General features: G+C 38.2%; 1 protein-coding gene across 9 annotated transcripts in view; it reads right to left on the reverse strand.

The window, feature by feature from the left end:
• LOC131685081 (phospholipid-transporting ATPase ID) overlaps positions 1-14,487 on the reverse strand; it is a 139,508-nt gene that overhangs the window by 3,739 nt on the left and 121,282 nt on the right. For 8 of the 9 annotated variants that reach the window (XM_058968518.1, XM_058968512.1, XM_058968510.1 and 5 more), the window contains 5 exons: positions 9,578-9,744; positions 9,393-9,516; positions 9,151-9,324; positions 8,807-9,083; positions 8,396-8,744 (listed from right to left, as the gene is read on the reverse strand). In XM_058968518.1, coding sequence (XP_058824501.1) covers positions 8,396-8,744; positions 8,807-9,083; positions 9,151-9,324; positions 9,393-9,516; positions 9,578-9,744 — 1,091 coding nt within the window. Of the gene's footprint in view, positions 1-8,338; positions 8,745-8,806; positions 9,084-9,150; positions 9,325-9,392; positions 9,517-9,577; positions 9,745-14,487 lie in introns of all 9 variants that reach the window. The other variant, XM_058968514.1, reaches the window with a different exon arrangement.

Below are 14,487 nucleotides of genomic sequence, written 5' to 3' on the forward strand. Positions count from 1 at the left end.
CGTTGGAACTGTTGCAAATAAATTTCATAGTAGCGGTTCAAAATGAATGTAGTGAACGACATTCATGGCTTATATTTGCAAGATTGGAATGTGCGGCAGTCCTTTTTTCGCTTGCTATAGGAAAGAACTGCAAGCAAAATATTGGAGGTCACATAGTATCGTTGAAGGGAAAGTTGTTGGCCATTGAAAATCTATAGTTTTGTATATTTACAATGCGCAGAGGGGGGGGGGCGCTGATGCCGCAAAATGGAAATGTTTTCAACTTTTCTGTGATGAGGAGGAAAAAGTTGTCCGTTGAAAATCAATAGTTTTTTACATTTACAATGCGCAGGGGGTCCGCCGATGTGTCATAATGGAATTATTTCCACCTTTTTGTAATGAGTTTTATATTCTGGTTGCAGTTAAAAATCGAAATAGTGAACTGGCGCCTTTCGATTTTTCTCCTGTTTAGCTCTTACCCAACTAAAGCGCATCTGGTATAGATGATGGCAAGTTGATTCTCTAACATGTACATAAAAATCAAAAGGCGCAAGTTCGAAGTCCGATTTTCATCTGCAACCAGAATATTGAAGGGGAAATTGTTGGCCATTGAAAATCAATAGTTTTCTACATTTACAATGCGCGGGGGTGCGCCGATGAGCCAAAATGGTTTTTTTTTCAACTTGTTGGTAATGAGTTTTATATTGAAGAAGTTGTTGGCCATTCAAAATCAATAGTTTTGGACAATTACAATACACAGGGGGTCCGCCGATGCGACAAAACTGAATTCAACCTTTTGGTAATAAGTTTTATATTGAAGGAGAAGTTGTTGGCCGTTGAAAATCAATAGTTTTGTACAATTACAATGCGCAGGGGGGTCCACCGATGCGTCGAAATGGAAATGTTTTCAAGTTTTCAGTAATGAGTTTTATATGGAAAGGGGAAATTATTGACCGTTGAAAATCTATAGTTTTGTACATTTACAATGCGCACCGATGCGTCAAAATGGAAATGTTTTCAAGTTTTCAGTAATGAGTTTTATATTGAAGGAGAAGTTGTTGGCCGTTGAAAATCAATAGTTTTGTACATTTACAATGCGCAGGGGGGTCCGCCGATGCGTCGAAATGGAAATGTTTTCAAGTTTTCAGTAATGAGTTTTATATTGAAGGGGAAATTATTGACCGTTGAAAATCAATAGTTTTGTACATTTACAATGCGCAGTGGGGGATTCGCCTATGCGTCAAAATGGAAATGTTTTCAACCTTTTAGTAATGAGTTTTAAATTGAAGGGGAATTCGTTGGCTGTTGAAAATCAATAGTTTTGTACATTTACAATGCGCAGGGGAGTCCGCCGATGCGTGAAAATGGAAATGTTTTCAGTTTTTTGGTAATAAGTTTTATATTGAAGGAGAAATTGTTGGCCGTTGAAAATCAATAGTTTTGTACATTTACAATGCGCAGGGGGGTCTGCCGATGCGTCAAAATGGAAATGTTTTTTTTCAAGTTTTCAGTAATGAGTATTGAAGGGGAAATTGTTGACCGTTGAAAATCAAAAGTTTTGACATTTACAATGCGCAGGGGGGTCCGTTGATGCGTCAAAATGAAAATGTTTTCAACTTTTTGGTAATAAGTTTTATATTGAAGGGGAAATTGTTGGCCGTTGAAAATCAATAGTTTTGTACATTTACAATGCGCAGGGGGGTCCGCCGATGCGTGAAAATGGGAATGTTTTCAGTTTTTTGGTAATGAGTTTTATATTGAAGGAGAAATTGTTGGCCGTTGAAAATCAATAGTTTTGAACATTTACAATGCGCAGGGGAGTCCGCCGATGCGTGAAAATGGAAATGTTTTCAGCTTTTTGGTAATGAGTTTTATATTGAAGGAGAAGTTGTTGGCCGTTGAAAATCAATAGTTTTGTACATTTACAATGCGCAGGGGGGTCCGCCGATGCGGCGAAATGGAAATGTTTTCAAGTTTTCAGTAATGAGTTTTATATTGAAGGGGAAATTATTGACCGTTGAAAATCAATAGTTTTGTACATTTACAATGCGCAGGGGGGTCTGCCGATGCGTCAAAATGGAAATGCTTTCAACCTTTTAGTAATGAGTTGGCTGTTGAAAATCAATAGTTTTGTACATTTACAATGCGCAGGGCGGTCCGCTGATGTGTGAAAATGTAAATGTTTTCAACTTTTTAGTAATGAGTTTTATATTGAAGGAGAATTCGTAGGCTGTTGAAAATCAATAGTTTTGTACATTTACAATGCGCAGGGGAGTCCGCCGATGCGTGGAAATGGAAATGATTTCCACTTTTTAGTAATGAGTTTTATATTGAAGGGGAATTCGTTGGCCGTTGAAAATGAATAGAAGTTGTTGGCCGTTAAAAATCAATAGTTTTGGACATTTACAATGCACACGGGCAACCGCCAATGTGACATAATGGAATTTTTTTATATGCAATAGTAGCATAATTCGGTTACAGAATGATGGTATTGCAAGACAAAATTTTCGTTATTTTTCTCTTTTATTCAGGAAAATATATTATTTCATTAATAATTTTGTGCCAATACATAAGAAACAATTAAACGAACAAAAATCATCTTTTTCATAATCCACCATTACATTTTAGCATATTTCCATTTTGGAAATCTCAAAAGGAAATGTTTTCGATCATTTTTACCACTACCTTGCAATATTTTAGTCCCATAATAGCGAAAACTCAGTTTGTTTACATTAGCGATTTAGTCCAGTGTTGCCACAATTAAATCTGTACCGGGAGTTGAAAATTTTTTTCTATCTGTACTCTTCTATCGAAAAAAGGACCGGATTCTGTACCCAAAGAATAACGAGGTTGTTAAAATTTTCCATTCGGGGAAATCAAACCAGACATTCTGACTCGGTTGTTTTATTTGAGCTGCAATTCCGCAAGAACCCAGTATACTAAAAGGCGGCGCCGTAGCTTGCCGTTCACTGTAAAAGTAGTGTGGGAAACCAGTTAGAATTCCGGATGAGTTTGACTGGGTAATGTCAATACCAGCTCCAGCTGAAATTCTCACTGCTGCTGCTCAGCTGAGACTTGGATTGCAAAGACCATTTTTAATGGTTTTTTAATTTGCCAGGAAAATCGGTTTCATTCAGTCATATACCGAATGATGCCCAGCTGATGCTTAAATAGGTGTCATTAAAGACTGCAACTTTCCGTTTAAAGTCAAACACATTGAACTTGGTCGAATCCGTTAAGTATTCTGAATATTTCGAAATAACTGGCGCTGATATTTTCAGCTGTGACAGACATCTCGAAAGTTTGCCCAGATAAGGTCAGAATTGTGATATTCTGTCTAAATCAAGTAAATGGCGTTATTGGTGACAAACCGTTTATGAAGAACTACCGCAGCTACATGCCCACTCACAGTGTTGAAATCGATGGTGTAGTCACCGATTCGTTAGTGGATCTACTGAAGCACGTCATGCATTGTAGCTATTAGTTATAACACTTCGATGTCTTCGGAAAGGTTTCTTTATTTTTTGAGCACTTTAATATAATTGTAGCAAATTTTAATTTAAGGGGGTATCAGATGAAAAAAAATAATGGTAAGGTGTGTATGGTAAGTTCGCAGAGAATTTTTTTTCGAAATTTTTTCTTGGGGATGCCAGATTTCTATCTTTTAAGAGAAAAAAGTTTCACAGTAAAACAGATGTACATGTCGACATTCCCCTTAAGAAGAGTTTTTTTGCTACCATTTTTTTATTTAATTTTTGACCTTTCCCAATGTTTAGAAAAGTTGTAAATGCTTTGAAAATATTTTTTTTGGCGGAACATGCCAATTGCCTATCCTTTCGTTTTAAGGAATTTTGACAGTTTTTTTTTGATTTTTTGCTCCAATTTTAGGGGGCTACTGTTTGCAGAGTAGCAGGTAGCAGCAGCTAAACTTATTATATTTTTATTCAGCAATATATGCCCTATCGATACATATATAATTCATAGGGGGATCTAAAGGGATGCTTTGAAAAACTTCGAATTATATACCTTAACTTTTTCTTTTCCAAATTTTCACTACATGTTAAAAATTTGGTGAGTGATAGCGAGTCTTCAGGAGACACCTCGAAAAAATGCGGTGCACACGCTATTTAATTTTGTCTTCATAGCTTTCAACATAAATGGAATGACAAATCCCCGTTAAATGCCTCGTGCATGTATATTTGCGAATAGTGCTATTCACTCATGTCGTATATCCAACCTCACAACTTGCGATATTTTTGCTGTCACAGTCAATATGACTGTTGATAACATAAACATGAAATACGCCTATTGTGTGGCATACCTGCCACATAATGAACCATTACTTTCTGATGATTTCAAAAGGGTTGTATCATAGGGGAAAGTGGTCGGTTGCCTGCACTATTCGGTTGTCGGCACCCTTATGTAGCTTTTGACAGAAACCAGATATGGACATTCTGATAAATATTATTCGTGTGTTATATTAGCACGATCTTTTTGTGCCGATTGCTGAAGCAAATAATCTCGAATGTTCTGTTCTACAACCAATATATTTTTTGAACAAGTGAAACTCTACTTAAAAGTTTTTTTTTGATGATTTGCTCTGTGTTATAGAAAGAAGTAAATCGATCGAAAAAGTATGCGCATTGAATATTTACGATGCGAATTTATTCTATTTTGTGATTCAACATTGAATGGCACCGAAATGTTCGCCACAAATTTTTTTGATCAGTTTTCAGAAATGTTACTAAAATCAGAACAAATTAATTTCTTTCATATTAGCTAAGGCCTCTATCTTTCCATTGGTATGCTTATTCCCATATATTGATCAATTGGAGTAATGCTATGAGCCAAAAACAAAAGTGTACCGATAACCGAACACATTCCCCTACTGTTGCAAAAATGGGTTTCCTTCAATAATTAGCAATGATGCAAATGCCCACCGCATAATTTTGGACAGCTCAAATATCAATTTGAGAGACACCGAATTGATGGAATACTTGAGTAGTACAAATCTGCACATATTTAATGTAGGAAATCGCCCAACTTTTATACGAGTTGGCAAAGAAGAGTTGTCAGATGTAACTCTCTGTTCTGACGGTATTACCCATGAGTTGCCAAACTGGATCGAACGAGCTCGAACCGTCGTTATCTGATCATAAGTACATCGTCTATGATCATTTAAACGTCTCGCTAGATATCGTAATCTAAAATCTACGAACTGGAGCCTCTACAATGAGGGCTTGGCGACTAGGTTTCATGGGTATCTTCCGACAATTAAATCTCGAAGTGACTTGGATGAGGTCGTGGATAAAACAGACTTAGTCATAGCAGCAGCATACCAAGAGGCTTCCACTTCTAGTTATGTTTGTTTCTAGAGGAACCCTTTGGTGGAATACCGAACGTGTTCGACTCAAAAAGTTATGTAGAAGAGCTTGGAATCGTAGACGCAGAGATGGGACGGTTCAGGTAGTACTGATAAATAATGGGCATTTGCTCGTAGAATTTTGACAACTGAATCGATCAAATGGGCGATTGCTCCGTATAAGTCTCCGGGAAAGGATGGAATCGTTCCAGTTCAACTACAAAGCGGACTTCAAGCATATTTTGAAGAAGGTTCTTGCTTGTAGTCTTGCAATATGATACATTCCATTAGTGTTGCGGGAAATAACTGTAAAATTCATTCCCAAAGGTGACCGCGCCACTTGTGAGGAGGCAAAGAGCTTTAGACTGATCGATCTGACCTTCTTCCCCCTCAAATAAGTGTAACGTTAATTCGACCACTACATTCGGGATGTTATCTTGGGCGCATATCAGCGGGGAAATTTTACTACCACCCTGTTGCACAATATTATCTACAACAAGCTTTTTCACAAAGGAAATCAAGTTTATGAGTTTTACTTGATATTAAAAGTGATTTTGACAACGTGTCTTTTGAATCCATTTTGAAAGTAGTACGAGGTGATGGAGTATCTTCATATATCACGAACTGGATACACGCAATGCTTAGCAACCGACATTATGCTCATCGGTAATAAAAGTATAAGATAAGGTATAAGTATAAGATAAGGAAACTGAGTAACTGCGAATATCCTCAAGGTGATGTACTGTCACCACTTCTATAGAACCTTGTTACCGATGGCTTATTTAGGAAACTTAATGAGCTTGGGTTTCCGACATATGATTCCGCCGATCATTATCATATAATGATCACCGGTATTTGCGTTAACACAGTTTTTTTTTGATTTTATTCAGTAAGCCTCATGTTGGTGAGCAATATTGTCTTCATGTTGGACTATCAGTTAGTCCAAATAAAACATCAATGGTGCTTTTGACGCAACGAGGGTTAAAACCGAAGTTCGTCGATTGCAGTTTATTGAAGTTTATATACTCTGAAATTATTGTCGCAGATCAAGTTAAGTACGTTGGGGTAATTTTGACTCAATGCTAAAATGGTCAGCTTTTTTTTCCTTTGATGGGTACATTAACCACTGCGACCAGTTTTTTTTATCTATTACGGTATATCCCCTGTTTAATATTGGCTTACCACATCAGCTAGTTACTATTTGTTTGAGCAAGCGCTGTTACTGGACTTTCAGCATTTTCCCAATCAGGTATTATATATCGTATGAAATTGACCACCTTTTTAGGAGAGATTGGCCAGATTCTTGATAGCTAGTCCCAATCTGAAGAATTTGTTCTTTTTTGTGAATAGTGCAGGACAATTGCACAATGAATGTTCCGAAGATTCTCTATCACTATTGTAAAAACGACGAATGTGTCATCTTGAAGCCTCCCAATTATCTTCATGTGATGATTGCTATCACAGTGTCCAGTAATACTTCTTAGATCAACTGAGAAGTTTTTGAGCTACTAAGTACTGAAATCTTTCTTAGACAAACTGAGAAGTTTTTGAGCTACTTTATTATCCGGTGGTATGAATCGTTTACTCTGTTCAGCTGCTGAGATGTTCTTCCAGTTGGATTCCACCAAATTGGTCAGCTTACATCGATTTCAGAATCCAGAAAGCTTGCATGGTCTTCGGCACAGGGAAGAAGAGTTTTCGGTCAAAGTAGAAGGGCCTTTGGTAAGTGTTGGGGACTGAAACCCAAGTACATTCAGTGGATACAACAATTGTTAGACCAATACCGACAATTGACGTAGTTTGCAAACTTGCATTCAAACAAAAACATTTTTCTAAGCACAATTGCAGTATTCTAGCCAGGGCCCTCACTGGATGGCTCAATTATCACTTGGCTACTATTCAGTGTGCTGAGTAATATTCGTGTGATCTTTGTGAATCCGATTATGGGACTTCATATAATTTGATAATAACTGCCCTGCAGTAATGCAGCTGCGTATCCGGACCTTTGGTTCTCCACGCAGGGAGCTGAAACTCAAGGATACATAATCCAATGTGGTAAATAGCTATAGATTTTTGTCCTGGGAACCAAGTCGATTACAGAGAAATTACAACAGCATTTTTACAGTATCGAAAACCGATCTTTGGAATTTCTGGCGAAAAAGGGTTATAAACTGAACTATGGCCAAAGTCACGGTGAAAATTTATAAACATAAATCGGTTTAAGTCGAATTTGAATGATAATATTTGTTCGGGGGTATTGTCGGTCTGTTCTCTTAATATCTCCTCGGGGGTGTTGATGTATCCACTCATCGAAAAGTGTCTTTTATTACCATCGGAGTGAAGAATACTTCCGTATTATCTATTTTCTCTAAGTCGTTTTTTCATATCCCTAACCTTACGTACCCAATCCTTCCCATCAGCAAAATGATTCCGGTCGCTCAATTAACAATGCATTATTATTATGAAATCAATAAAATAAATATTCATTGAAAATATAAATTATTTGGGAAAGGAAAGATTTTACCATTTGTAATGTGTGTGAGTGATGGAGCTGTTCCTACGTTTATGGTTACAAAAATTACTTACTGTTATGATGCACATAGAGTAAGAGTTTGTGTTACATGCTATTTAAATCGTTATAAATGATCAAGTGAATGATTTTTGATGACCAGCAAACCCTAAAAGCCATTGCAGATTGAACAGAAAAACTAAAACTGTGTGTGTTTGCATTCGAAAAACAATCGTGAATAAATCTAGTTGGTGTATTAATAAAACATAGATCTGATCATTCTATGTGAATAGGCGGTGCAGAATGAGAACATGAACTAACGGAAGCAATGATATGACAGCTCCATAGCCTCGAACAAAGTGCCAAAACCAAGAAGAGCAAACGAAAAGATTTAGCGATTCGTTCGCGGCGGCTTGTTCCGGTTTGAATCTCGGTTCCGCCTCAATGTCCAATTGAATCTTTTCCCGTCAAATTATTTCTATTTGTACCTGTCCCACGCCTCCTCGCTTCCTCCTATACTTGTATATCTATGTCTGTTATCCCACCTAAATGTCACCACCGATACGGATGGGGGCGATGAGTTCTGGATCTCGATCATTGGACCGGTACTTCTGGTATTGCCACCGTTGGCCGTCACACCGGTAAGTTCACTGGACTGGTTGAACGAAGACTTCGGCAAGGCTGAAATTACAATCGAACAACTGAAATTCTCTTCTGATAAACTGATGACATCAAGCTTACTCGTTGGTTGATAGGTGTTCACGATGCGTAGCGATTCCATATACTTGCGTAACTGTTGTTCAACTTCCAATTTAGTCAGTCCATCGATTATGAATACGTCTACCATGTCATCCGTTAAAAGTTGACAGGAGTAGCCGATATTGATGGCCGTTTCTGTAGAAGGATATAGGATTAGGCACACTTTTATTTAAACTCGTACAACAGAATGCACACACCCTGCTTATCCCCCGTCAAAACCCAGACCTTAATGCCAGCCATTTGCAAATTCGCGATCGTCTGCGGCACGCCGTCCTGCAGCTTGTCCTCGATCGCCGTTACTCCGATTAGGTGCATTTCGCACTCAATCTCGTCGTAGATTGCACCCAGCTTATCCTCTCTAGCGTCTAGTGATAAGGCAGCTTCTCTTTGTCGTAGGAGCCAGGAATCGAAAAACTCCTTGGTCAGTCGTCGTTCAGCTAGCACCAGGGTACGGAGTCCCTCGCCGGCGAATTTCTGGAATATATTGCATATTAGTTTGACATGGTTGAGATCAACTAGGGTGACAGCGGTGGTAACTTACATTTAAATGCTCCTGCGTTCTCGTTTTCAGGTCCTGCTGATTGTTTCCTAACCTATCATATATCACACTGTCGGCTCCTTTGCAGTACAATAGTATGGTATCGTTCCGCCGTAATATCACCGACATTCGCTTTCTAACATTATTAAAATCTAAAATACTCAACAGTTCATATTCCTGAAAATGGATCCAGAAAAACGAGAATAGGTTGGATTAATTTTAAAATTATCCGATACTGAACAAACCTCCGTACGTCCCATCACTTCAATTGTTATACTATTAGGTGCTCTGGATCGAAACACGAATCCAAAATTTCTTGCTGCCGAAACGAGTGCTGCCTCGTCAGGACTTTGTGCTTGATACTCTAACCTGTGGAAGGGAACGAAAAATTCAGATTCTGTGAATTTTTTAAACACGTTTTTCAACTGACCTCCCGTTTTTTTCCTCCGGCATCACTGTGTGGCACAGAGCGAGCAGCCGGAAGAAGCTGTGAGCATGTTCTTCGTCCGCTCGAACCGCATCCAGTAGACCCTGGTCGAACCATCGAAAGTCCGGTTCGTACTCTGGGTTGAATGTGAAGTCCACCGGTTCGGTGACCTGGTTTCGATAGCGAATGTTAAAATGGATGGATCGTAGGGATGAAACAGAGAAAGGAAAATGTATTACAACAATAGCGTTCGAAGTACTTAGATGCAAAACCATTGAAAGCAACAGTAGAGAAATAGGAACCCTGAACCAAGTGTGTTGAAAATTTAGTACTAATACTACAAAGGAACTGATGTTATGAAAATATATGCTTAAAGTTTAGATAGAATACTTCTACGTGCTAACTACTAAGTAAATAGTTTCAAACAGAAATAAAGTTCGATTATGTAAAATTTGAAGACATTCGAAATAGTTAAAAAATTATACTGTTACTCTGGATTTGGTTTCATTGAAATCAATTAATTCTTTATTCATTAAGGCTCTTCATACTATATACAGTCATTGAACACTATCGTTAGGCGAAATGATTTCTTTTCATTTAATTTAGTTTTGTAAATAGCTCGTTTAAATAAACTTCCCTTGAGTGCAAGAAAAGTGAAAAAAATTCTGGTATAAGACACAAATGTTCAATTTCGTCATTTGGTTAATGTCATAGTAATATTATGTTTCAAGTATTTGGCCACAGCAGAAGTCTTCGCTAAGCGAAATAACATGGTATGCATTATAACGCGTCGAGAGCCGCGTCGGGCCCCAAAGCTGGTATTACTGACGGGTCCTTCTAAACCTACCTATTGGAATATTGATTAGAAAAATTGTATGCATCAAACGGTTCAAACAGGACTATGTTGGATTTGTTGATGTTTCTGTTGATAGCCAGGGCCGTCTTAAGACCACTCGGGGCCCCGTGGCACTAATGAACGAAGGGGCCCCTGGGCACTAATGAACGAAATGGCCCCTGTAGTTGAACAGAATTCTTCTAACTTCATGATGCATGATGCGTTTAAGGCTATTTTCGTAAACAATGCGCTCGGCTATATTTAACTTCTTAAATATTGTAACATCTACTATATATGCTAATATCTGTCAATAGATGTCAGTCTGCATTGACAGATGGGCAAATATTACTAGCTTAGAAATCTACCACTGAAGTATAAAACTTTTTGATACATTAAATGCAGACAAAATACATGGAAAAATCGCAGCAATCTTAGTTGATGAAGGTGGACTTTTTTTGCTCTCGTCAACCTTTTTCCGAAATTAAATGTGCTAATTTGTAAAGACCAGTAAAATGTCGGCATGGAAAGTTACTCAACGGGATCTGAAGCCATTTTCGGAGATTTTCAAACGACTACCTAACATCGCCAGTTGGCCGCGAGGGATTGCCCAATGGTTTGGCTACGAGTCATTCAGTGTGGCGTATGGATGTCTGCGCTTTCCAGGAAGCATCTCGTTGTCAGCATAGATCATAGGACAAATTTCGGAGAGCTGCTGTTTTCTCATATGAAGAAAGTGGATACCTAATAAGGCTCCCGAAGGAAAATCACACTCGCAGAACGTAGGACCTGACTAGGAGGATAGATAAACGAGTTCCTTAAGCAAAATAACTGAAGCGGACTTCCTGGTACAAGAAAACATCGACAAAGTGGTTTAGGTCGAATATCAATGTACAAGGATGTAGCAGATAAGGTGATGGATGGAGGAGTTGCTGGTGAGAAATTTCCATTTTATTTAATTTATGACCTATGAAATTTATCAACCCATTCTCACCTCATTTCCTTCCCTACTAACAAATTCTAACTTCCGTAATACCTATGGAGATTGTGTGGTTTCCCCGTATCTTCTTAAGTAAGTATTCAACTAACATTTACTTCCATCAAGCGATCGTAAGAGAATGCATTGAACTATACTATTGTATAAAAAGATTTCAATGTATCAGCCACCCTGCTATGCTATCTCCTTCAGTCGACTTTCTATGCTTTGTGCGTCTACTCTGCGCCATGCTCTAGGACGTGTGAAGTATTTTTCTTTAGAGTGGTATCCAACGATTTATATTTGCTACAATGGTTTGACAGCTGATGTTCTAGAGCAGTATTTTTCAACCGGGGGTGGGTTCACCCCCGGGGGTGCGTCGGATTATGAATTATTTCGGATAAATTTCAACTTGTTATCCTGATGTTCCCATCGAATTATTATAGAGTCAATAATTCGATGGAGACGTTGGGGTTTACTTGAATTGATTCATAATCTGACGAACCCCTGGGGTGGATTCGCCCTCGGTCGGAGAACATTGTTCTAGAGTAAGTTAGTCATGACCATGGAACTAGGCTTAGCAATAAACCTGCGGTCAGTAGTCTAAGGTTCCATCCAAGAGTTTCATTTTACGCTCATAACTTCTATAATGTATAGTCATCTTTCTGTATCGCTCGTTTCTCTTCTGTTAGCCATCAATTGAACGAAAATAACTTTATACTTAAATACTAAAACTAGGAAATAACATATTTTTTCTCGAAATAATATCCGCAATAACAGTTTAAAGCATAGGTCCATACCAAAGCTTTTGGATCGGAGTGGCTCTAAGTTCGCTCTGAATTGTCATTTTTATGGCTTTAATAAATATTAGAGCGAACCTCGGGAGACTCGGATCCAGAACTGAAGTCAGCATTAGTTTGGAGGAGAGCGAGTAAAGGCGCTTTAACCTAGACTTAATGAGTCAGGGCAAGGTGCAAATACCTCTGTCCCATCCCAAAGGACCAAAGGAGTGACATTAACCTTCTTAGTAAAGTCACTCCCAACGTTTTATTCGAACCCCCTATAAACTAAAACGGTCGGTACGGTTGTCCTCGTTTCTTCCTCATTCAAGTTTCAAAACGATTCGTTGGTTGAATTGTTCATTAAGGGACCACTTCAATGGAAAATAATGTGTTGAAAGTGAAAATATTCTAGGAACACTGTTGGTTACTTTTATTGCTTTGACAAGACATGCCAAACAAAAATCTAGCGTTTCATTTGAAAAAGTCGTTTTTCACTAATGTTCACAACATGAATAGTGAAAATAGTCCCGTAAAATTTTTGCAAATCTTTCCAGCAAAAGCTTACCTCGCACTTCGAATTTTTATTTCTCGAAGTACCCCTTCTTACATCGATAAAATTTTATACCCGCTCTCACTTGAATGTGTAAGTTGCCTGTATAGCCGCTGCAAGCATTTGACTCACAGTCTGGATTTTCTCGTTTATCGCTATGGTCATTCAACGTTGATCCAGCCGTTCCACAGATGCCCTTTTGTGTTTCCTAACACTTTGTGACTGTAGTAGACCGCCTCGTGAACCTGATTCCTTGCTGTGTTTAGTTTATCTCTGATTAGTAGCTCATATATGCGTTCGTTGAGCTTTTCAACATGTTCTTTAGCAGCATCCTGATTCAGCAGTCACTGTTTGACCAAGCATGTAAATAGTTCTTTCCCAGCACATCATGGTCAGAATCGACGATTTTTGGAAGATACTAACATCGACGACATCAACGAAATAATCATTTGTCAAAACCTGGTTGTTTTGAAAACACGTTTCACCATTTGGATGTCTACAAATGCGTTTCCGAATATTTTGTTGTGCTAAGTTAGTATTACACGTAGCCATTTTTCTGACTGCTGCGATATTGACGTTTACGCTGTCGTTGGTGATTCTGGGGAGATTCTCATCATCAATAACTAGGCGAAAAAAAATTTCCCTACCGACCTTTGCATTTGCCACCCCGCTGATCAGCTTCACGCCATGTTTTATGTACTCTTCGTACGTCATGTCTACACGTTTGTTGAACTCCCTTTCATATCATCGGGTTTGTCGTTCGTTGGCGTGTATACGATGATAGTTGAATAACTTGCTTTTTCTCTTCAACAAGTAACTCAACTCTTCATCACACTTCTACCGAAGACTGCAATATATTTTTCACATACCATCCCGGATGCGCTCATTATTACCTTACGACGGTTGCAATCAGTTATTAGACTGAATATAAAAAAATATTCTTTGTTGGATAGTATTACAAATTTAGGCACTCCAAAAAATGATTGGCTACATTGCAAATGTTCTTTAGAGACAAATGATGTCTGCCTCATGCATAAGTTTCGATTATATACTACTTTTAGTGTCTTTATTAACTATTGAATATAGTGTTTTACTAGAACCGGAAATACCGACAAATGCATTTGTTCATTTTTTGCCACATCGGTTCCATAAATTTGAAATAATCCCTTTCCAATTAGCTCACTAGATAAACCGTTTGATAGCGATGAAAATGTGTCAACAAATAAGCGAAACTATGGGTAGATGGCCATGGGATATAATTTTTATGAAACGTGTTTTCACACTGTAACAATCGAGCAACCATGAATGGTCAAATATGTCGGCATGTTTCATTCATTAGTTGAACGTAAATCGACAAAAATACACATCGAAATTGTTTTTTCATGACAAAATGTACTTTCGATGCATTGGTCCATGTATAAAGTTAATAATGTTTCGAAATTTATGTCTCAAAGGATTCAATATTGAATTCTGACCACATTACAACAAAATGCACACAGTGCGCGCTAACTTTGACAAATTCCATAGTGTTGCCGATATGAATGTAAACAAAAGGTTATTTTCATAAAACTTTCGAACAGGAAATTCCGATTCAAGGGCCTTTTTGATGGATTCTGCTGACTTGAAGAGCTTTCTTTGAGTGTCACAAAGGGATCAAGGTGAGTTTAGTACTATCTATTTGGTAGAGGCTTAGATAAACTGCCCAGAAAATTGCTGCGTCAGGTAATACTATGGCATTGCAATCTATACTAGGCCTTTAGTTTTCTGGACAGG

The sequence above is a fragment of the Topomyia yanbarensis genome, chromosome 2, assembly GCF_030247195.1.
Source record: "Topomyia yanbarensis strain Yona2022 chromosome 2, ASM3024719v1, whole genome shotgun sequence".
Taxonomy (NCBI): Eukaryota; Metazoa; Arthropoda; class Insecta; order Diptera; family Culicidae; genus Topomyia; species Topomyia yanbarensis.